We start from the raw sequence: 22,946 nt of genomic DNA on the forward strand, positions 1-22,946 counted from the left end.
TTTGAAAAATAACTAACAAAGGGCTGGGGGAGTGGTTCAAGTTGTAGGGCCCCTGCTAGCAAGTGCAAGGCCCTGAGTTCAAACCCCAGTACCACCAAAAAAAAAAAAAAGTTTTGAGATCAGAAAGCAGGAGCTTGTTTTGAGAGCATATTGGCCCTGGCTCAGTTGGTACAGTGCTTGCCTAGCAAGCACAAGGACTTTAATTCAAACCTCAGTCCTGCCCAAAAAAAAAAATGATAGACTACTGCCTAACCCCCAGACTGTCACTACTTTTTTGTGTGCTGTTGTTAGCTACTTGACCTTCTGACCAAGACATTTCCTAACAACCAGTTCCATCAATGTGGTGTATCCTATTCCCATTTGATGTGACTGCTGTGCAGTGCCATGGCTGCAAAATCCTGAAATCAATTCCTAGAAGTCACACAAGGAGACTTTGACGTGAGGGGATGGCCCCCATTTAGAGTTCCCTTCTGGATAAGATACTGGAGGTTTGCCTGCAGGGAAGTCTGCAAGAAAACAATAGGAGGATGAGGGATTGTGAGGGTTTTTTTTTTTTCCTAAAGAAAAATGTCAGTAAAATGACCCTGTTGACAGTATCAAGCAATGCCTGTATCTGGAGTCAAGGCCAGAGCAGTGGACACTTATCCCCCTCATCCTCTTCCTCTGATAAGAACCCAGCCAGTGCTGATAAAGTGTTTCTTCATAAGAGCCTAGACATTTCTTTCTTCCTTTTTTTTAAGCGCTTGAGAAGGGGACAAAGGAAAACTGGTATTAAAAGGATTTTCCATTCTGTATCTGGTGGTTAATCCAGAAAGATGCCTTGGTTCCTGGTGTTCACCTACTTCTTCATCACGGTCAACCCAGTGTCACCCAGGGGTGAGTCTCCTGTCAAAACTTGGCATGATATACTTTTGTTGTTGCAATTTGTTGGTGTGTATTGGGAATTTGATTTTAGTACTTTAAATCCTGGATCTAGAATCCTGTAAGGAAAGTCACTTATAATCTGTGAAAATATATTTTCAGAGTATTCTGTTATTTGTTCCATTTAGCCTCTTGTGTGAGCATGCAAAATTTCCAGAGATCTGCCCTAACACCTTTCCATGACCTAAATAGTTCTTGGAGCATGTGTAAGAAGAATTCCAGTCTCTTTATAGTAGATACTTTTACAAGTTCCAACTTTAAGAGTAGAAAATTATTTATAAAGTTGGGTTTCTTTTTAATGAATGCAGGGGATTGAAAGCTCTGTCCTCATAAAGGGACACCGATCTGGATAAAACAAACTTACTAGTTTTGACCTTTGAAAATGTGTGTGATTCTTTGCACATACCAAGCAAGAGGTCCCAGACTTGGCGCAAAAGTAGCCAACCAGGCAAGGGAAGTTGGTATTCAGTTACTAGCACATTTCCCGCTCACCGTTTTCTCCTGTAGAGCAGAAGCTCTCATTGCAAGAAGGGGTGGAGGTAGGGCGAAAGGAACCATCCTTCTTGGCACTTTTGCATAGCTCAGTACTAGACCCTGATTTATTTGTTTGCCATGATTTAGGGCTTGCTCTCTCACCTTTAAGGATACACATTAAAAATAGATTTGAGACCCTAAGGAGATGGGAAAGTGAAATACAATATACCTATCCTGAATAGGATCCTAGAACAGGCAGGGATTTAGGTAAAAGCTAAGGAAATCTGTATGAACTGTAGATTTGAGTTAATAATAAGGAATCAAGAGTGCTTCATTAATTGACACCATGCTAAGCTACACTGTGTATCCACACCGTGTGTGAGGGGAAACTGGGTGCAGAGTATATGGGAGCTCTCGTACTAGCTTCTCGATTACTCTGTAAATCAGAACTGTCCCCCAAAATAGGCTGGAGCTCCTGAGCCATTAATTACCCAGTGTCTGCTGCCCTTAACTAACCAAGGGTCCTCAGGCATAAAAGTCTGCTCCTAGCTGCTCCCTCCCTGCCCTCCCCTCTCTCCAGGTTCACTCTGCCTCCAGCATCTCCATATCCTCCTATTTCTCCTCCCCACGGTGTCCCCAGTACTTTCAGCACAGGGGTAACTTGGGGGCCTGGGAGGAGGGGGTAAGTGAGAAAAGGAGAGAGAGGGAGTGGGGAAATAGGAGAGGTGGGAAAGTGGGAACTGGGAGGAAAGGAAGGGGCAGAAGGGAAGAGGCTTCCAAACCCAGCATGGGCACAGGGCCTGCAAAGGGGACGATCTCAACTAAACCAGGGTGGCTTGCCAGGTACAGCAGCCCTAGGGTAAGAGATGGGGACTGTGCTCTGGGCCCTGCAGCTGGTCTCTCATGAACCACCCAGGCTTATGCAGGCAGGGGACCCTTTGGGAGGAACCTACAAGGCTGTTTTGTATAGGTGGCTCAAGGTCAGTATGCATAATTCCAGATTCTGGGCTCCACACAGGCTGGAAACAGGACTTAGCACAGTGGTCAGATTATTAAAGATTGAATGACTGTCTTAAAAAGGGGTGGAGTGGGATGGAAGTATTCAATGTCAGAAAATATCAAGTGGCTAATGTTTGAATTTATTGTTATTTTACAGCAGATGGTGGATAAATTTTTCTTCCTCATGCCATACCTCCCCAACAATAGGAGGGGAAGCAAACTTGTTAACAACATAAGAAATGACAGTTAACTATAAGGAATACTTTATGAATTATGGAACAGTCATTACGGGAATTTCTGTAGAAACCATTAAAGGTTAAGTATCTAACCATTCCTTATAAAATTAGAGCCAGGGAGATGAGTGAAATATTTCTATGAATTTAAAATCACCTGTGAAATTGCTCTGGAAGCTGTGCTTGGCAAGAGAGCTACAGGCAGGAGAGCAAAGGAGGACATTTTTTTCTCTCTTGAGAGGCAAGCAAGTCTGAGGACATTTATTCCCCTCCAGGGACATCAAACAGCCATCTGGGGCTCAGTAGAGACACGTCAGGGACATTTTAAAGAGAAGGTTACTCCTGCCCTCTGCAGCTCTGCAAATGTGTTATTTCCAGAAAATGCAATGTCCTACTTATTTCTTGTCCCAAACTGTCATATCATCTCTGGTGACCCCTTGCCAGAGTACTGTGTGTTTCAAAGCAGCTAACTTTGTCTGAGGCCTTTTCCTTTTCAGTGGAATGAGCTTTACACACTCATCCAGTTGAACTTCCCACGAATGCAACATTCTTCTTTACATATAGCCACCCAGATCCTTTTTTTTTTTTTTTTTTGAAAATTTCCAAAGATGGGGAGCTAGGTACACTGAGATATAGCCTCTCCCATGAACTAAATTGTGCTTTTCCACAATTCACTTTCACTCTGTAACAGAATACTTAACTCCTCTTCCACAGGCCTGTTCCACTTTTTTTTTAATTTACTTTTTGTGTTGGGAATTGAACCCAGGGCCTTGTTCCTGCCAATCTCACTGAGATACACTACCAGTCCCCTGTCCCAGATTTCTGAAAAGTGATAGATGTTTTCTTCAATCTTCTTTTTTTCTAAACTAGTTCTCAGCTTCTTCTCAAGTAACTAATGCCTACAACCCCTTCTAAGTCTGGCCAGTTCCTCTAGACAAATTAGTCAATTGCTTTCATAAAATGCAGCCTCCTGATGCAAACACTATGAATAACAAGACTTCCATCAAACGATTACTCTAGATAAAAAGTCTAGTCCGATGCTAACAGTAAATCTTAAATAGGTTTGAGAAGAAGAAGAATCAACTTAGAAAGTAACACGTATGTACATGGAAGCAAAACTAGGAATCTCCCTATATAGCTATCCTTACCTCAACTAGCAAAAACCCCTGGTCCTCCTTATTAATATTCATACTCTCTCTTCAATAAAATTAGAGATAAGGGGAAAACAGTATCTGCTTGGAAGTGAGGGGGTAGGGGAGAGAGGGAGGGGGTGGGGGGAAGGGGAGAGTAATGACCCAATCATTGTATGCACATATGAATAAAGGAAATGGAAAAAAAAATCTTAAATAGGTTTGAAATAATGCTGCGAAGGGCATTTATGAAACTTGTTTAAATCAAGTTTAAGGAGCCTCAAACAATTCCTCTTTGAGGACTGTAGATAACGAACTCAAAAAAATCCAAAATGCACAGCAAGTGTGAGGCCATGAGTTCAAACCCCAGAATGGCCCCCAAAAAGCCAAAATGCAAGAGCAAGAGGTGGACTTAGGCCATTCGTTGGCCTTGTGGTCTGAAAAATCATGAGGAGGCTCTGAGGTCTCTCTTAATTCTCAGCTCTAGATCCCTGTTCTGCTTACATCAGCCTGAATGAACCCTGGAGGAACACTGAGCACCAATTTGATGAGTCTCAAGGCACACCTCTGTGTGACAACCACGTGGACGGGGAGTGGTACCGCTTCACGGGCATGGCGGGAGATGCCATGCCCACCTTCTGCATACCAGAAAACCACTGTGGAACCCATGCGCCTGTCTGGCTCAATGGCAGCCACCCCCTCGAAAGTGACGGCATTGTGCAACACCAGGCCTGTGCCAGCTTCAAAGGGAACTGCTGCCTGTGGAACACCACAGTGGAGGTCAAGGCTTGTTCTGGAGGCTACTATGTGTATCGTCTGGCCAAGCCCAGCGTCTGCTTTCATGTCTACTGTGGCCGTGAGTACATTCCTGGGCTCTTTTTCCTCCCCAGCAAGGCCACAGATGGAATCAAAGAGAAAAAAAAGTGCCACATGAAATCCAGTCATGGTGGCAGTAGTGTCTCAGAGTCTGAACAACACTGATTTGGGGCCCAAGATATCTCCAAGGCATTATTTTTTCTGAGATCTATTTTTAGAATTTCTGAAAAGCTCCTGAAGAAATAGGAAAAAGGAACTATGAATTTGATCAGTTTTAATTTAGTTTGGCTTATTCCATTCAAAGAAAATATTAGAAAATGAAAAGTTGGTTTAGGTTATCTCAGTAGTGGATTTCCAAAGTTTTTGAGTATAGAGAACCCTTTTTTAAGATATTTAGATTGATCAGTTGGTAAGTGTTCAGACATGCACATATGGCATTGTGTTTATTATCCACTGATTTATTAAAATGATATGTAATGAGAAGAAGCTTCTTGTAGTCAGTAATACCTTTAAGTGAATTTCTGTGTTATTACTTCCATCAAAATCTGTATACTTTTTCTTTAATTTGTGGTACTGGGAATTGACCCCAGGTCCCACACATGCTAGGCAAATGCTGTACCACTGAGGTACATCCCCAGCCCCTCCAAGAGTCCGTAGAAAAGTAAAGCATAATCCTGACTTAGTCTGTAGTTCACTTCTGGTGATGCATTAGGTTTTCAGAAACCCTATTACCACCTACAGGCCTGTGGCCCTGAAGTTGGGAATCACTGATCTAAGTGACAGGAGATGCCCAGAGCAGTTTCTCTCTTTCCACTGAGTGTGCAAGTCCTGAACCGGGAGAATTTTCGTGATAGTGGTTGGGAACTTGCACCCCATGACTGTACTCATGAGACTCTCAAGAGTGAGTGTCCTCTGGTCCCCACCTCTTATGAAAGGTGACCTTTATCCTTCTGCAGATTTTTATGACATCTGTGACGAGGACTGCCAGGGCAGCTGCTTGGACACCGAGTGCTCGTGCTCTCCAGGAACTTTGCTAGGTCCCGATGGACAGACATGCTTTGGTAAGAAACTAATCATGAGGTGGACACAGGCTATTGTGATCAAAAGGACAAATCAAAATCTCTTCTTCCTCAGTGCTCCATCACTGTTTCAGTCTATGCCTCTGAACACTTGCAGTGATGTTTGCCTTTTTCGTTCATGACTAAAGTTCAAGCCAGATTTACTTTGTGATTAGGGACAGTCCAGCATTGCACTATCTGCAGCAGTGGCCATCTGTCCCAAGTGGCAGTGGAGCAGTGTGCTTGAGGTTCCAAATCATAACGTTAGTTAATTTTAAATTAAAAACTGATTCTTAATTCAGTCATTGGAAAAACCAAAAATGTTTGGGACAACTTTCATCTGTGTTTGGTAGCTGTAAATACAGACCAAAATGTTTCTGATGAAAAATTAGTATCCAAATTAAATATGCTGTAAGTTCATTTCAAAGTGTGCTCTAAAAAAGTGTGTTAATTTCTTGTGTGTGCTTCCAGGGTTTGTTCAAGCAGAGATAAAAATACAAATATTTGTGTGATTATTGACCTTTTCTTTTTATATCAAAGGTAGCATAGCACATACATCTCTTCCTGGATGATATATCTTGAACAGCTTTGCCTCTCAAGTCCCCAAGTTCCTACCTAGGGTCTGTGGAACTTCAGAGAGATCACAAGTCCTCTGAAATTAAAGGCAGACTTTTGTTCTAATGTGCATATGTCAATTTCAGCTTTCATTTAGCTTTCACTTAAATGTAACAATTATTTATTTTAAATTATATATTTTTTCAATCAGAGAGAAGAGTGTAAGAAAATAATAAAAACAGATATGTAACAGATATGTTTAACTGTGGTTAAATTTTTCTTCCTTTTTTAAAAAATTTAAATAGAATTTTGCAGTCACAAATCAAATTGCCACATTCCATCCCATCATCCTCTCACCCTCCAAGGTCAGCTGTGAAGTCAGAATCTATTCTGATCCCTCTTCTTATGCTTTTATTTTTTATTATTTATTTATTATTTATGTTTGTATCCATGACACGATACTATATAATTTGTTCTTCTGCTTTTTTGTTTTTGTTTGTTTTTTGAGAGAAGGCCTCACTATGTAGCCCAAGCTGATCTTGAACTCACAATCCTCCTTCCTCAGCCTCAGGGTGCTGAAATTACAGTCATTCACCACCATATCCTGAGTATTGTATTGTTTTATGAGTTCTTAAAATTAACATAAAAATGACACTTCGTGTATGAGATCTTTTCTAGGGTATAGCAATAAGAACAGAAGTGCTGGAGTTTAGAGTGTCTAAGCTGGCTATAAATAAATAGCAGTTTATTTCTCCCTCACACTAAAATAAATTCAGTCCAACGTTAGCAGTCCAGGCTTGGAATGGAGACCTTGAAGGAGCCAGGTACAGGTGTGGCCACGTCCACATTTAGGACTGGCCTCTAATCACCCCTTTGTGACAGCATAGTGAGGGCAGGAAAGAAGGGAATCCAGTCTTAGTGACTGCACCCTTCACTTCTGCGAGTTCTGTTTTCAGTTCTGCCTTGTCTTTTTACACATATGTTGTCACTACTTTCCTTTCATTTTATCTTTCTGGTGCTCAAAGCCTCTTGTTGCCTGGTGTGGCCTCTCTCTTGGTGGATTGTGTGGAGTGTTTTGTGGTGAACCTCCTCTGCTGTCAGTGTTGTTCTGAGGCTCTGGCTCAAGGCAGTTTTACCACTGAACAGTTTGTCAAATATTTCTGCCTGGAACCACAGACGTTCTGCCAGGCCAGGCCAGGCCAAATTGTGTATCAGTCTTTCAGCTTAAGTTCCTCTCACTATGTGGGAAGTATAAATCTCTACTTCAGCCATGGCAGGCTCTGGCTCGAGGTTTCATTGTTTGTGATGGCAGACTTTTCTCTCATGTAGAGCCTCAGGCAGAGAGCCTCCTGATTGCTTCCCTGGGCTACCTGCAAGGTTCTACTCTTGATTTGATTGAGGGCTGTATTAGTCCATTTTGTTACTATAATGAAATACCTGAAGCGTGGTAGCTCCTAAAGAAGAGGTTCACTTAGCTCACAGTTGTGGAGACTCAAGGACCTGGCGCTAGCATCCACTCAGCTCTGAGGAAGGCTTTATGGCAGACGGCATCATGCCAGGAGCACATATGGGAGGGAGAGATCACAGGAAGTCAGAGAGCAACTGGGATCCCACAAGAAATATGTTAATCCCCTCCAAGGACAGTGCCCTGATGACCTAACTATCCCACAAGGCCCTGCCTCTTGAAGGTCCTGCTACCTGGAACCTTCACCACACTGGGAACCAAGCTTACCACACAGGAACCTGTGGGTTCACACAAACCATATCCAAATCACAGCAGAGGGATAGCTTTTCTGGATCCTGGACTTAAGCTGAGTTTCAGTTCCAACTCATCTCCTTTTGTGGGTCCAAGGCCATGCATCCTGTCACCTTGTGAGTGATTAAACCCTAGTCCTTGACTTATGTCCTGTATTTAGGCTGGTTATCCCAGGAGGCCATGACAAATTTAGCTCCCAATCTTCCCTTTCTTTGCAGAAGGAAAGAGGTAGACATTTGTTGCAACATGCCTTTTTTATGGCAAGAGTCCAAATATTTCAACAGATTCTTAAAACAGTGAACAATCATTGCTTGAGAATAATGTGAGAGAATTTCAATACTTACAATAAATTTTTAGGCAGTTGATCATGTTCTAAGCCAAGACTAGCTCACAAATATTTCATCAGCTATTTCTGCCTGCACTATAAGCTACTTTCATGATTTAAAACACAGTGTGATTTGTGACCTTGTAGTTAACAACTTTTTAGAAACTCCTTGGAGAAATCTAGGTTTACCAATACAAATCAACAGGTGTATCCAGGACACACCAGGCTTTTCCTTCCCAACAATTTTGCCCTTGGAGGAGGGAAGTGACAAGCAGTTGGGCGCCTTTGGCTCAGCAGAGAGAGATGAAATAATTAACTTGTTGGGGAGACCAGGTTACCAGAAGTGACGACACTGACACCGATCATTGTGGGAGAGCTGGGGAGGTGCAGTGTTATCAGCAGGATCTGAGAAGAGGTAGGGGGAGCTGCTCAAGGACTTGGGACTGGAGGGAGTTGCTCAGCAGTTGGTGATGGTGTAGTTTCTCTTCTACAGATGAAAACGAATGTGAGCAGAACAATGGCGGCTGCAGTGAGATCTGTGTAAACCTCAAAAACTCCTACCGCTGCGAGTGTGGGGTTGGCCGCGTGCTAAGGAGTGATGGCAAGACTTGCGAAGGTGAGGCTGGTGAGGAGGGGCTCAAGTCCAGAGTCTGAAGGAAGCAACTGGCTTGTTCTCTGACATTTGGGAGGTTGCCTTTGGGTTAGAGGACAGCAACCACTTGGCTGCTTAAAGAAATGACAGAAGGGTTCATGATGAGTGACGGCATGTATGTTATAGACAGAATTCAGGGTCAATTTTGTCTCCAAGATTTTTAACAGCAGGGAATTTTGCAAAAGGCAGAAAGCCATATTTTTATTGGGGAAATTAAAATAGGGTATTTCCTGTTTCTCATACTTACACGTGCCCATGAATCATGTAGGATCTTGGTAAAATACAAAGTCTGATTCAGTAGGTCTGGGATCTGGTCAGGATAACTGCATTTCCAAATAACTTCTAGGTGACCCCTCTCCAAGGGGCACACCTAGAGAAGCAAGATCATGCAGGTAGGTAGCTTGACACAGGTGGCAGCCTTCCCTGCTGATGACAATCACAGGACCTTACACCCAGCCCCTCTAGGCTCTCTCTTAGGTCTCTGCCACAGCAGGCTGGGGTAGAGCTGTAGCGGTCACATTTTTAACAAGTTCCATGTGTGATTCTTACTGTCTTGGAGGTTTGGGAAACTGATTTTATATGAAGCCATTTTTACCTCTGTGTGCCTTGTATTTATCGGAGATTAATACATTTTTTAGAGATAAATAAAATGTTCTACTATTATTTTTTGGTGGGACTGGGATTTGAACTCAGAGCTTCACACTTGCAAAGCAGGTACTCTACCACTTGAGCCATACCTCAAGTCTATTTTGTTCTGATTATTTTGGATGGATGGGGTCTCCTGAACTATTTGCTCAGGGTAGCCTCGAACCACAATCCTCCCAATCTCAACCTCCAAGTAGCTAGGATTAAAGGCATGACCAGCACCTGGTCATGATCTACTTTTAACAGAAAATGTACACAGCTATATACATTTTATATGACTAAGTAACAAAAAAGAATTCCTCATGTGTATCAAATAATTGAAGGGCAAGTGTCTACTGTTATTATTTTTACCTTTGCTTTTTAACTGGCATAATAATTGTGCAAATTTATGGGATACCATGATGTTTTATCAGCCTATTATTAGGGCTGAAGTTGTGGCTCAAGTGGTAGAACAACTGCCTAGCAAGCACGAAGCCATGAGTTCAAACCCCAGTAGCACAAAAAGATAATCTGTCATATGAAACTCAGATCATGTTCCTTTTCTAAGGCACATTTACCTCTGCAAAGTATCACAGCCTAAACTTTCATCCCCTCCACCTTCATCAAACTATATTTTTATAACACTCTCAGCAAAAAGTGTGACACAGACAGATAAATGGTTTTGTTTTTTCCCTACAGGATAATTGAATTTGTGGATTAATAGTGATATTACTGCTTATAAGAATTCACTTTATTCCTACTCAAAATAATAAAATGCTACCCAAAAGGAAAAATTATGACTAGTGTTCATCCATCTGAATTTACATTGTTAACTACTTCCCTTATAGCAATGCTAAATATATTTTAAATTTTGTTGAACAAAGGTAATTTCCTGAATTCTCCTTAAATCTTAATTATTTTATGCAATAATTTTTGCATATTTGAATATTAATGAAATATTCCATGAGGAACATTTGTAATTATTCATGAGCACTATTATGATTAACTCACATAATCTTTTTTTTTTATTCATATGTGCATACAAGGCTTGGGTCATTTCTCCCCCCGCCCCCACCCCCTCCCTTACCACCCACTCCACCCCCTCCCTCTCCCCCCAACCCCCTCAATACCCAGCAGAAACTATTTTGCCCTTATTTCTAATTTTGTTGTAGAGCGAGCATAAGCAATAATAGGAAGGAACAAGGGTTTTTGCTGGTTGAGATAAGGATAGCTATACAGGGAGTTGACTCACATTAATTGCCTGTGCATGTGTGTTACCTTCTAGGTTAATTCTTTTTGATCTAACCTTTTCTCTAGTTCCTGGTCCCCTTTTCCTATTGGCCTCAGTTGCTTTTAAGGTATCTGCTTTAGTTTCTCTACGTTAAGGGCAACAAATGCTAGGTAGTTTTTTAGGTGTCTTACCTATCCTCACCCCTCCCTTGTGTGCTCTCGCTTTTATCATGTGCTCATAGTCCAATCCCATTGTTGTGTTTGCCCTTGATCTAATGTCCACATATGAGGGAGAACATACGATTTTTGGTCTTTTGGGCCAGGCTAACCTCACTCAGAATGATGTTCTCCAATTCCATCCATTTACCAGCGAATGATAACATTTTAACTCACATAATCTTTAAACCTAAAACTGTAACTGAAAAATATTTTAGCAAAAGATAAAAATTATGTATGAGTTATACTAGAAGAGTAATACTCCCATTTATAACCCTTAAGTTTTTATTAATAGTCTAAGCATACTTGTTTCTTTAGTGGGACTATTTAATAGCTATATCTTTTTAAAAATTAATTAACTTTTTAAAATTTTAAGTGATTTTTAATATTTTGCTTTACTATATAAAAGTATAGGAAAATGCAGAGGAGTAGAAGGAAGGTAACAAAACTGACCCACAGCAGGTATGTCCATTCCAAATGCTGAGGTTTATCCTTCTAAGAAACTTTAAATGCTTTAAGGCAAGTTAGATTTTCAGCTTATTTCTGGCTTGGCATTTTTAGACCTCAGAATATCCTGTGTGATCCTCTAGGGTGAGCCCTTTGTTTTACAAATATTGAAATACAATTCAGAGAAATAAAATGATAACAAAAGTCATTTTGGAGGTTGGGGTACAGCTCAGTGGTAGAGCACTTGCCTAGCATATATGAGGTTCTGGGTTCTATCTCTATACTAAAAAAACTATTAATTTTGATTTTAACATCTTATAGCCTATTTTATACTTTCTTCCACACTTTTATATGTAATTTAAACTATTTCAAAAGTTCATGAACTGTGCTTATAGCCTTTTGAAATATATAGCTTTATAAGCAGGTGATACCTAATGTCTTTTAAGTTTTGCAAAGATTAATTGATCACAAATTTATTCTTCCTCTGTATTTCACAAAAATTGATTTAGCTCAAATTAATTTACTGATGTTTCAAATAAATTTTTTTTACTATCATTAAACTGATAGGGCTATATCTGTACTAGAAATCAACTGTATCATTCCCTGAGCATCTCAGATTTTTTGAAACATTTTCTTCTGTTATCTTAACCTAGAATAGAGATCAGCAAACTTTTTCTGAATAGGCAAGATAATAAATATTTTAGACATTGTGGACCATACAGAATCAATCAAAACTATCCAGCTCTACCCTTACAGTGAGAAAACAGCCATACACAAAAGGTAAATATACAGTCGTGGCTGTGTGTCAACAAAACTTTATTTATGCTGGGCACTGGTGGCTCACACCTATAATACTAGCTAGTCAGGAGGCAGAGATCAGGAGGATTGTGGTTCAGAGCCAGCCTGGGCAAATAGCTTGTAACACCCTACCTATCTCAAAAAAACCCATTACAAAAATAGGGCTGGTAGAGTGGCTCAAGGTGTAGGCCCTGAGTTAAAATCCCAGTATGAAAAAATACCAAATTTTCTTTATAACAATGTGTAGCAGGTTAGTTTGACAACCCCTAACCTACAAGATAAGGCCCAGGTCCCACAAAAATGACGATGGTGATGATGAAGAAGATTGTAATGCTCAGGGTTAAGCCCAGGGCTTTGTACATACAAGGCATGCATTCTGTCATTGAGTCATGTCGCCAGTCCCCAGGCCTCATTTTTATAGTGTGCTATCTGGAAGAGGGGCCAATGATCCAGCCAATCTGCAGCAACTCGGATCTACCCAGCTCATCCAGTTGAATTTATACTTAAATACCTAGGACCCCATGAGAAAAACGTCAGACAAAACCAAATTGAAGAAGATCCTCTAAGAAGCCTGAACAGCAGTTTATGTGGGTACAGCAGGATGGTGGAAGTTTGGTCTTTGTAGCCGTAACATTTACTAAACATTTTTGTGGGCTTGCCTACATGTCTCAGTTACTGGGTTAGATCCCAGGGATACCGCCATGAGTCAAGTATAATCCCTGATGTTAAGGCCAGAATTTGTGAGAAAGGTGGCTGGGAGATGACTCCCTTTTCTGTTGGTTCTCACTGCAGACATCGAAGGATGCCACAATAACAATGGCGGCTGCAGCCATTCTTGCCTTGGATCTGAGAAAGGCTACCAGTGCGAGTGTCCCCGGGGCTTGGTGCTATCGGAAGATAACCACACTTGTCAAGGTAGAAGACGGATGAGCTGGACCTCTGCTCTGAGCTACACTTCCTCCTCGTCGAATTCCTGAGGATGGCTTCTTCTCTCAGCAACAGTCCTCTGAGAACTGTTTTCTGAAAATCTGTTCTTAATATTGAATATTAATTTACTCACCCAGCAAATATTTAATGAGTACCTACATCTGATTTTTTAATATATTCCATTGTTACAATGTGTACTCATGCTTTGGACTCTCATGTATTTGTAGAGTCTGGAGAAGCGCACATACTAAGGAAAAAGCAATCTTTTTTATATTAAGTTAAAGTGGAATTTATAGTCAGAGTTTATGGTTTACTGAGCCCTGAAAGGACAATTTGGAAGCCTTCCCCAAGTGTGCTAACACTGTGTTTATTACCTCTATTTTATGGGGCAATAATTAACAGTAAAATCACCAGTACTGTTGTGTCATTTGAGCCTATATCAAAGCAGTGCTTTTCCTGTATTGCCAATAAATTGTGTTGGCACTGAAAGTTAATCCAGGTGTTTTACTTTATGGAGTTACGCTAGCCATACTTTAAATGTTTGTGGAATGGAAACTTGAATACAATATCTGAGGAGTATTATATGACCATAATCATGGAAGTTAGGAATGCTGGCTCTAGTTATCAATTGATTTCCTGGAAGACAGAACCAAAAGCACAAGTTGTGTGAGGAAAAGTTATGTCCCCCGGAAGCCCTCCTTACCTTCCTCCCAATGCAGGTTCCCCTTTCTAACAGGTGCCCTCTTCCTCACAGTCCCAGTGTTGTGCAAGTCAAGTACCATTGAAGTGAGTGTCCCCAGGGAGCTGGTCGGTGGCCTGGAGCTCTTCCTGACCAATACCTCCTGCCGAGGAGTGTCCAACGGCACCCATGTCAACCTCCTCTTCTCCCTCAAGACGTGTGGCACAGTGGTTGATGTAAGTTCCTTTTGTGGACATGGCAAATGACCAAAACCCACTTTCTTGCAAGGTAGTCGACAGAGAAGTGCAGTGTAACTATCTCATAGGTGAGATATTTCCACATAAATGAATGGATGAAGCTCAAAACACTTGATGTCATTCATTTAACAAGTGTGTCACTGAGCTCCTGTCTGGCACTGGGAGAAGATGGAATTAAGAATTCTGCCATTCCTTTTCTTAAACAGCCACTAGTGTCTCAGTGTGCCAGAGGTACGGAGAGGTGGGTTATGTCCCCTCTGGCCAGTTATTCTATTTGGAGAAAGAGACTGAGCTGATGGTTCATCTGTGGGGAGTGAGTGGGCGCAAGTATTGAACCCGGTTGAAGGAAAAGGTTTATTCTTTTACCCCAAATCTTCACAGAGTCCTGTGTTAGAGAGTCAGAGGGGAATATGGAAAACAACTCCTGACTGTTAGGTGCTCACACAGCACTGATATTACAGCACCTAAAACATAAACGAGGGATGAATAGTGAGACAGATGAAGGGCCTCTGGAAGTCCAGAAAGGGGACAAGAGTGTGTGTGTGTGTGTGTGTGTGTGTGTGTATTACACAAGCAAAGAGGAGAAGAAAGAGCCTTTCAGATGGAGAACAAGTGAGCAAAGTCTTAGAGAGAGGGCCATACGACCTGTGCTGAGGGAATGGTGCGGTGCAGGCTGCCTGGCAGGGAGCTCAGGCTGGCGAGCAGGCAATAGAGAACACTTCCAAAGGCCTGCCCTGTATGCTGGGGAGAGGCATCTGGGCATGACCCCATGGAAATAGGGTAACCAGGATGGTGGGTTAACCAGAATGATGGATGGAGCACAAAGGACCCAAATACAGGTCAGTGCAGAGTCCTTGGCTCTCATTTGCATGCATGAGTATTTATTTATCAATTCCACTAAGTGAAACCAGAATGCTAATTAAGCTTCGGTGAGACACGGGGCAGGTAACAAGGGACAGGTGTTCCAGTTTGGATTGTTGTGTGGATGGTCCAATGTTGATGCCTGCAGTAGGCTGGTACACAGGAAAGCCAAGGGAACTGGAGCTAAGGACCTGAAATCACCTGCATTCACGTGGTGCTGAGTTCCCTGTGTGGACGAGCCCAGCACAGTGCTGGACCTGCCACAGGATCGCCAGGTCTCCAGCTCCTGAGGAAACAACATGTGGACGCTGTCCTCTTCTCAAACACCAGGGCTTGGAATTTGCTGATTCTGCATGGATCAGTTTTCATGAGCACTGCTCGAAAGGAATGTGTAGGCTTAAGAAGTCCTGCATAAAACTCTTAAAAGTCAGGATGTATTGCTTGGGGGAGGGTGACACAATTAAAAAAAAAGCTTCAGTGCCTGTAATCCTAGCTACTCGGGAGGCAGCAGTGGGAGAATCATTTAAGCCCAAGAGTTCAAGGCCAACTTGGGCAACACTAGGAGATCACATATCAAAAACAAAAAAACATACAACAAAACCAAAAACCCTTCAGGTGTTTTACTAAGTCTGCAATGTGCTTTGATGTATCAGATTTTTAGGGGAAAAAGGTGAGAAGAGGAGAAACTGTGGAAATAAACAGATTTTTCTTTGCACTGGCCTGACACAGGTGGTGAATGACAAAATCGTGGCCACCAACCTTGTGACAGGTCTACCGAAGCAGACTCCGGGGAGCAGCGGGGACATCATCATCAGGACCAGCAAGCTTCTGATCCCAGTGACCTGTGAGTTCCCACGCCTGTACACCATTTCCGAGGGCTATGTTCCCAACCTCCGAAACCTGCCCCTGGAAATGGTGGGCCGAAATCATGGCATCTTCCCGTTCACGCTGGAGATCTTCAAGGACAACGAGTTTGAGGAGCCATACCGGGAGGCCCTGCCCACGCTCAAGCTCCGTGACTCCCTGTACTTCGGCATTGAGCCGCTGGTGCACGTAAGCGGCCTGGAAAGCTTGGTGGAGACCTGTTTTGCCACCCCCACTGCCAAGATCGATGAGATCCTCAAGTACTACCTTATCCAGGACGGGTAACTATGCTGCCTGGACCGTCGTCCCCCAGTCCCCAGGCCTAAACCTGCACCACGATCATAGTTCATAGTTCAGGACCCGTTTCAACGCGTTAGTGGGGGGGGGGGGTGAGGGGGGTAAAAAATGACCCGGCTGTGTAGCTCAGGTGACTGACCAGAGGCCATTAACCAAGATGAAAAGACATTAGGTAAGAAAAGTAGAATGAGATTTTAAAAAAGAGTTGATCCTACAAAATAATATATTGAATAATGTTACACTTGAAATATCTGTGAATACCTAGCACAAGCAGCATGGTGGGCAGTTGGAAATGTGTATGAGGCTCAGAAACAAGATCAGGACTGAAGGTGAAGGTCAGAGACTCACTGCTTATGGTTGGAATGGTGAGGTCTAGTAGCCTATACAGAGAGACAGGTAGGTGTGAGTCCCGGCTGTGCCTTGTTCTGGTGGCTGAGAGCAAGAAGAGAAATGTGGTAACGAAGGAGAGAGATGAGAAGCTTGGCGGATTCTAGGAGGAGGAAAACATAGATGTTCAGGATAGCTCTTAAGCATCTAGGTGGAGAACTGCACACGTCCTGAGGTGTGGCTGAAAAGCTAACAATGCTCACAGCCTTTGTCCCTGAGCCCCAGCAGGATCACATGTGTTTCTCCCTTGTTCTAAGTGTCAGGTGGACCACATCTCAGGCCAGGTCAGAAGTGCAGTTCCATGAATTGGGTGGGTCTAGTAGGCAGGGTGCAGTGTGCTTCGGGTTAATCCCTTGGCTGTTGACCTGCGGGTTCTTGAAAATTTCTAGTTTACCTGTGCGTCTCTGTGTCACTCACCACAGCAACTATCACCTGCTTCAGTCGATCCCTTGTACAGTGAGTTTTCAATCCCTGATGCACAAAAGAGTCAGCTGAGAATCTTTGAAAAAAAAAATGCAGTGTCCAACCCTGTCTCCTCTATTCCACTCCTCCTGTTGTAATTCCAGGCCTGGGCAAGGGAAACAGCCTCCAGGCACAGCCTCCCAAACCCACCTCTCAAAGCTCAGCCTCACAGGCTCTTCCCTTCCCCCAAATCCTTCAAAAGGAAAATAGGATCTTGTCACATCCCTGCAAAACCCTATACCCTCTCCTTCCAACCACTGGTTGGTAAATTTAGCTGTTTCTGAGTGCTTCTGGCCTCAGATTCCCACAGCTGTTTACAGAGAAGGGCAAATTTATCATTCTGAGCTGCTCAGGTGGCCAGTTGTGGACGTCTGGAATACAGGGATCAACAGCCCTTCAGGTGTGCCATCCAGAAGTGATCCCCAGAAAGTAGAAGCATCATTAAAAATTTATCTTTTTTTTCCTGTTTGTGATATTGGGGTTTGAAATAGGGCCTCGTGGTTGCTAGGCATGTGTTCTAACATTTGAGCCATGCCTTTTTTAGTATTGTCATTTGTGGCAGTACAGAGGTTTGAACTCAGAGCCCCACACTTGTTAGGCAGGCACTCTACCACTTGAGCCATTCCGCTAGCCATTTTTTATGATGGATTTTTTCAAGATAGGGTCTTGCAAGCTATTTGCCCCAGCTGGTCCAGAACCAAGATTTTCCTGATCTCTACTTCTTGTGTAGTTGGGATTACAGACGTGAGCCACCGGCTCCCAGCTAGATTTACTTTTGAGGGGCATGGACTTTTTGTTCCTTTTAATTGTTTTTTTTTGTTGTTGTTGTTTTTTCACTGCTTTAAAAGAATACTCTTCACATATAATAATTGGATGTATTTAAAGTGTATGGTTTGTAAGTTCTGGAGTATACTCTCTGAAACCACCTCTGTAATCAAGATAATGGACGTTTCTCTCACCTGGAATGTTTTCTCCTGTCCCTCTTATTTACCTTTAAAAATATATATATTTTATATATATATATATATATATATATATATAATTACAACTCCCTTACTAGGAATGAGTAACCTGCAATCTCAATAATGCTATGAAATTTGCTTACATATTTGTTATTTAGACTCTCAATGAAGGACTATTCCCTTTGTTTAGGCCATTCTAAGAAAATGCACTATTTATTTTTCTAACCCTTAGTACACACAAAAGAGAAATGTGTGTGTGGCAGAGAGCATAGCTAGGCTGGGAGCATGGCTGAAGTGGTAGAGCCTAACATTCTTGAGGACTTGAGTTCAAACCTCAATACCACAAAAAAAAAAAAAAGAAGAAGAAAGAAGCAAAGGCAAGAACTGAAAAACCACAGGAGTGGGCCTATTTTGTAAGCAAACTGCCATGCACAGTGACAGACAAGAGCAAGGTTCAGGAGATAACCTGACTCAGCCTGGCTCACTGGCCTCACCCTCTGACCCTAGCTTTCTTCAGTTTCTGCTTCTGCTGGAGGGAATTACTGACAGTTCCTAAATTGGTGTTCCTTGCAGCCTCCTGACGTAGCACATACTATTTCCTCTGCCTGAAACTTTCTTTTCCTGTCGGATTCTTTCTGGCCCTTCAAGACTCTGAAGGGCTTTTTTACTCCATGAAGCCTTCCCTGATTCTATCCTGTGGTGAACTAGAAGCCTCTTTCTTTTCCCTTCTTCCTCAAGCTTAGCAAAGAGAGTGTGTGAGTGTGGGGCGGGGGAGGCCCAGTAAATATTTGCAAGCTAACTACTGGATGAGTGTTTTTAATAGTAATGAGGCCAATGAACAAACCTAGAGTAAACATCATACACTTTATATATATTTTGTTTTATTGCTCATTTTAAAAGGTATTCATTGTCCTCAGCTTAGATTTAAATCAGGCTGGTATCCCTCTGCTATCGAGCAGATCCAACTCACTTCTTTCTAGTTTTAGTTGGTATGTCTCTGAGAATGCAAAATAATTTAATACCAGCCCAAGCAAACTATAATTAGAAAGTGAATCTTCAGAAAAAGAAAATTCAATACTAAAACCAAGTATTGAACAAAGTTTGATAAATATTTGATAAATAATTACTGTGGATTCTCCGATGCCCTGTTTCTTTCAGCACATGAACTTGGAGTTGTCAGAACTAGCATTGTCTAATCGCAGCAAAAACCAAGTCAGGAGCCAAAATTTGTCCTGGTTCTGTTCTTAGTGTATTCCCTTCTAGTAACCCTCTCTGCCTTATTTTCTTTTTTAAAGAAAAATATGGTATTTTTAGATAAATTGAAAACGCTGAGACATTCAGATGAAGGTACCATTTTATTATCAAGATCAAGTGTTGCTGTTGTTATCCTACATGGTAGACTGTAAACTCCTTGCCCATTACAGACCATATTACTCATCTTTTGGGGGGGTGTTGGGGAGCAAGCCAGGGCCTTGGTCATGCTAGGCCAGTGCCCCGCTGAGCTGCCTCCCCATCGAAGTGGTACTCATGCTCGATGTGACACCCAGGGAGGATCCTACCCACATCCAGATGTGCAAATGGTGTTTATTATAAAGCATAAGATGTATAAATTAATTTTATCTCAGGAAATAAGAATGGATAAATATAAGAAACAGCAAAAACCCACATCATCAATTTAGATCCTTTCCAGTGTGGTAGAATAAAGTCTAGCAATAATGCCAGTCATGATGCCTTCCTTTTAAACAACTTCATTATATTTTTAACAGCACCAAGACAGCAGTTAGCAATAACTAGAAAGTGGTTTTGTGAGCATGTGTTGTGAGAACCTTGTTTCAGAGGCTTTTATATCTGACTCCCACTTTTCTCCTGGCCCACTGGGGAAAAAAAAACTATTTAAGTATTCATAAAAAGGCAACTCTGACCAGGAAAAAAAAGTTCCTTTAGAATTTGGAATGGTGACCCTTGGCCTTTCAGGAAAAAATATTCAGCAATATCTAAAGGTGTGGTCCCAGTGAGGGGCATCAATAACTCCCTTTCCAAGCTAGCCCCGAGGTGAATCTGGAAATTACACTGTAAGCAGTAGACCTACGATGAAGTCTCCAAACCCTATCAAATTGCAGCTTACCAATACATTTGAGAAAAGAGGAGTTAAAAGACTTCCAGGTGAATGACTGCTCCCCAAGAAAACTGGTTATTCCATAAGAAACTTAGGTGCAGATTGCAGCTCCTTGACATATGTATTGTGGTTTTTTCCCCTTACAGCCCCTTCAGTGGTTTGTGTCTGGTACTGTCCAGTTACCACTTATTAAATTTAATAATTTAATAAATTATTCAATCAATAATAAACTACACAAAGTCAGAATTCCTGCAATGTATCACAAATAAAGAGATAGCCTTCAGCCACAGGTCTCTGAAACGAATGTTGTACATATTGCTAATACTTAACCAGTTAATGGAGCAGGAAGTGCTGTACCCAGTTGTGGGGTCAGCAGGTGAAGAGTGGTGTGGTCATAGTGAGTAGGGTGTGTCTGAAGATGCCTTCACTGGGAGGGGATTTCATTTTTCCTTCCTTCATTCTCCAAAAGCTGAAGTGCAGCCCAGCCTGCTCCACCCATTGTCCCTCTCCTTAAGCCAAATGTGTTGGACAGAATTGCTTCCCACCTCTGTGGAAATGACCAGGTCTCATCTGCTGTCTCTCCTGCTTTCAGCTGCATTTCTGATGACTCAGTGAAGCAGTACTCATCCCGAGATCACCTAGCAAAGCACTTCCAGGTCCCTGTCTTCAAGTTTGTGGGCAAAGACCACAAGGTGAGCTGAACATAAGCATCTTGTAATCCAGGCCCTAAACCATGCTTCTTGGTGTCCGAGGGTGTTGACATTCTAAGAGCCCAGTGTAAGGATCTGCTTCACCTCTGGGAAAAACACGGTGAAACTGGTAGAGAGGTTTAATGCCATCATGCATGTCACAGTTATCACCCCCACCCCCCCCACACACACACAAAACAACAGTGCTTATTCAAAGAGACTACAATAGGCTCATAATTAGAAGTCATTGTGGGCAGGTAGGGGTGAAAAAGCCACTGCAGAGCCAGGCATGGTGGTACACACCTGTAATCTTAGTATTCAGAAGTGGAGGCAAGAGGAGCCCAAGTTCAAGGCCAGACTGGGTTATATAGCAGGGCCCCCATGGTGGCAGTCAGTCAGTTTCACAGCAAAGGATAGGGTGGGAAATTCACAGAAAAAAACAAGTATCGAGATGGGAAATAAAAACAGGGCCTAAAAATACCAACTTTAAGATACCACTTTATACTTATTAAATTTATAAAAATTAAAAATTACAATGCTTGCAAAGTTATAAGACATATACACTGGCAATAAAAATTGGTACACTTTCTAGAAAGTCATCTGACAATATCATCATAATTCTTTAACAAGTCCAATTCTGGCAGTTTCTCAAAAACAAAAAAACCAAAAAAAATGATTTGTTGAATGTGTGTGTAGAGCATTGTTTTAAGGTGATAAAAGCCAAAAGAAAACAAAAAGTTCTCAAAAAATTAAACCAAGGGCCACAATGTATCAACTTAATGCAATATTAAGCCATTGTTAAAATGATAAACATGGGAAAGGTGGACATAAAAAACTATTGCCCTAACAGTTTATTTGTATATTGAACATGCTACAGTTTAAAAAACAAACAAACAAACAAAAACCACATATTCCCATAGATATAGGTTATAAGGGGCTCTCCCAAAAAGGCTACCATGTGACAAGGCAGAAGTTTCGTTATTTTAATAGTCCTAGAAACATTTAAACAACAGAAAGTTCAAGAGGCCAACATTCTTTCTCACACTGCCTTCATATCACTGCTTTCCTCTGTCATTACCCCAGAACAAGTGCTGACGGTGATGGCTAACCCCCACTTCCCTCCTCTGTTAGGTGTGAGCCTTTCCTTACAGAAAGGATTTGTCATTTCACAACAGAAGTGCAAGCAGCCAGTGTTATTCCCAGCCCTTGCCATGGAGAATGAAGATGTTAACTTCTTTGTGAGACACTGCTGCACAAACACATCTCTTCTGCCCCAGGCCAATGCGGAAGTTATAGGTCTAAGTTTTAAATCGCCCTCATGACTCCAACCCCAACTTGGCCACATTACTAAATGCGTGGATTGGGCACGTTCCCTATCCTAAGCCTCAGCTTCCTCATCTGCAAAATGCAGCAGAGTGCTGCCTTTAGGATTAGGCGAGAGAATGCTTGTGGAACACCAGCTGGTGTCTGGCTTCTAGCTGTTGCCCACGATGTTCTCACTAAGGATCACTGCCATCTTTTCAGGAGGTGTTTCTGCACTGCCGGGTCCTGGTCTGTGGAATGCTGGACGAGCGTTCCCGCTGCGCCCAGGGATGCCACCGGCGAGTGCGTCGCCAGGCAGGGGCCGATGAGGACTGGGCTGGTCTGGAGAGCCAGACGCTGACGGGCGGCCCCATCCACATCGACTGGGAGGACTAGGCCCGGCTACAGGCTGGCCTGTTTGGAACTTCTCCCCATGCTGTGCAGAACATCGGAGAACCTCCTAGAAGGCCTGCCTTCGTATAACCACGTACTGTGAGGCTAGACAAACGCCCAGAGCGGACTCACTGATGCTGGTCCCTGCATTGGTCAGGTCACAGCACTGCCCGCCAATGTGGCCTGGGTGGGGCTCCGGCTTCCTGATGTGGACAGCCGAGAAGGGAGCTCACTCCATCTCCCCCATTTCTTTCCTACGATTAAGTATGAAGCAAGTTAGAAGCTGGATATGATATTTCAAGTTTGCAACCTAAAAAATTAAATTGCTACTAAAATTATGACTTAAATACCCAATGGCTCCCTAAATGTCTAAGTAAAATTATACCCTAAAATTTCAATTCAAACACAAAACAGTTATAGGAGCTTTGGAACTTTATCAATAAAACCATGTGTAATAAGAAAATGCTGTTTGGTTTTTCTCTTGCATGTTATTTTTTTTGATGTCTTCATATTGCC

At 42.3% G+C, this 22,946-nt stretch overlaps 1 protein-coding gene across 1 annotated transcript; it reads left to right on the top strand.

The window, feature by feature from the left end:
- The first annotated feature begins 718 nt into the window (after positions 1 to 718).
- Oit3 (oncoprotein induced transcript 3) lies at positions 719 to 22,886 on the top strand. The gene is made up of 9 exons (XM_020166552.2): positions 719 to 876; positions 4,239 to 4,613; positions 5,530 to 5,634; positions 8,761 to 8,883; positions 13,027 to 13,149; positions 13,916 to 14,076; positions 15,688 to 16,103; positions 20,639 to 20,738; positions 22,260 to 22,886. The coding sequence occupies exons 1-9, from the start codon at positions 816 to 818 to the stop codon at positions 22,431 to 22,433; spliced, it is 1,638 nt and encodes a 545-aa protein (XP_020022141.2). The 5' UTR covers positions 719 to 815; the 3' UTR covers positions 22,434 to 22,886.
- Positions 22,887 to 22,946: the final 60 nt, after the last annotated feature.

This window comes from Castor canadensis, chromosome 7, assembly GCF_047511655.1.
Source record: "Castor canadensis chromosome 7, mCasCan1.hap1v2, whole genome shotgun sequence".
NCBI lineage: Eukaryota > Metazoa > Chordata > Mammalia > Rodentia > Castoridae > Castor > Castor canadensis.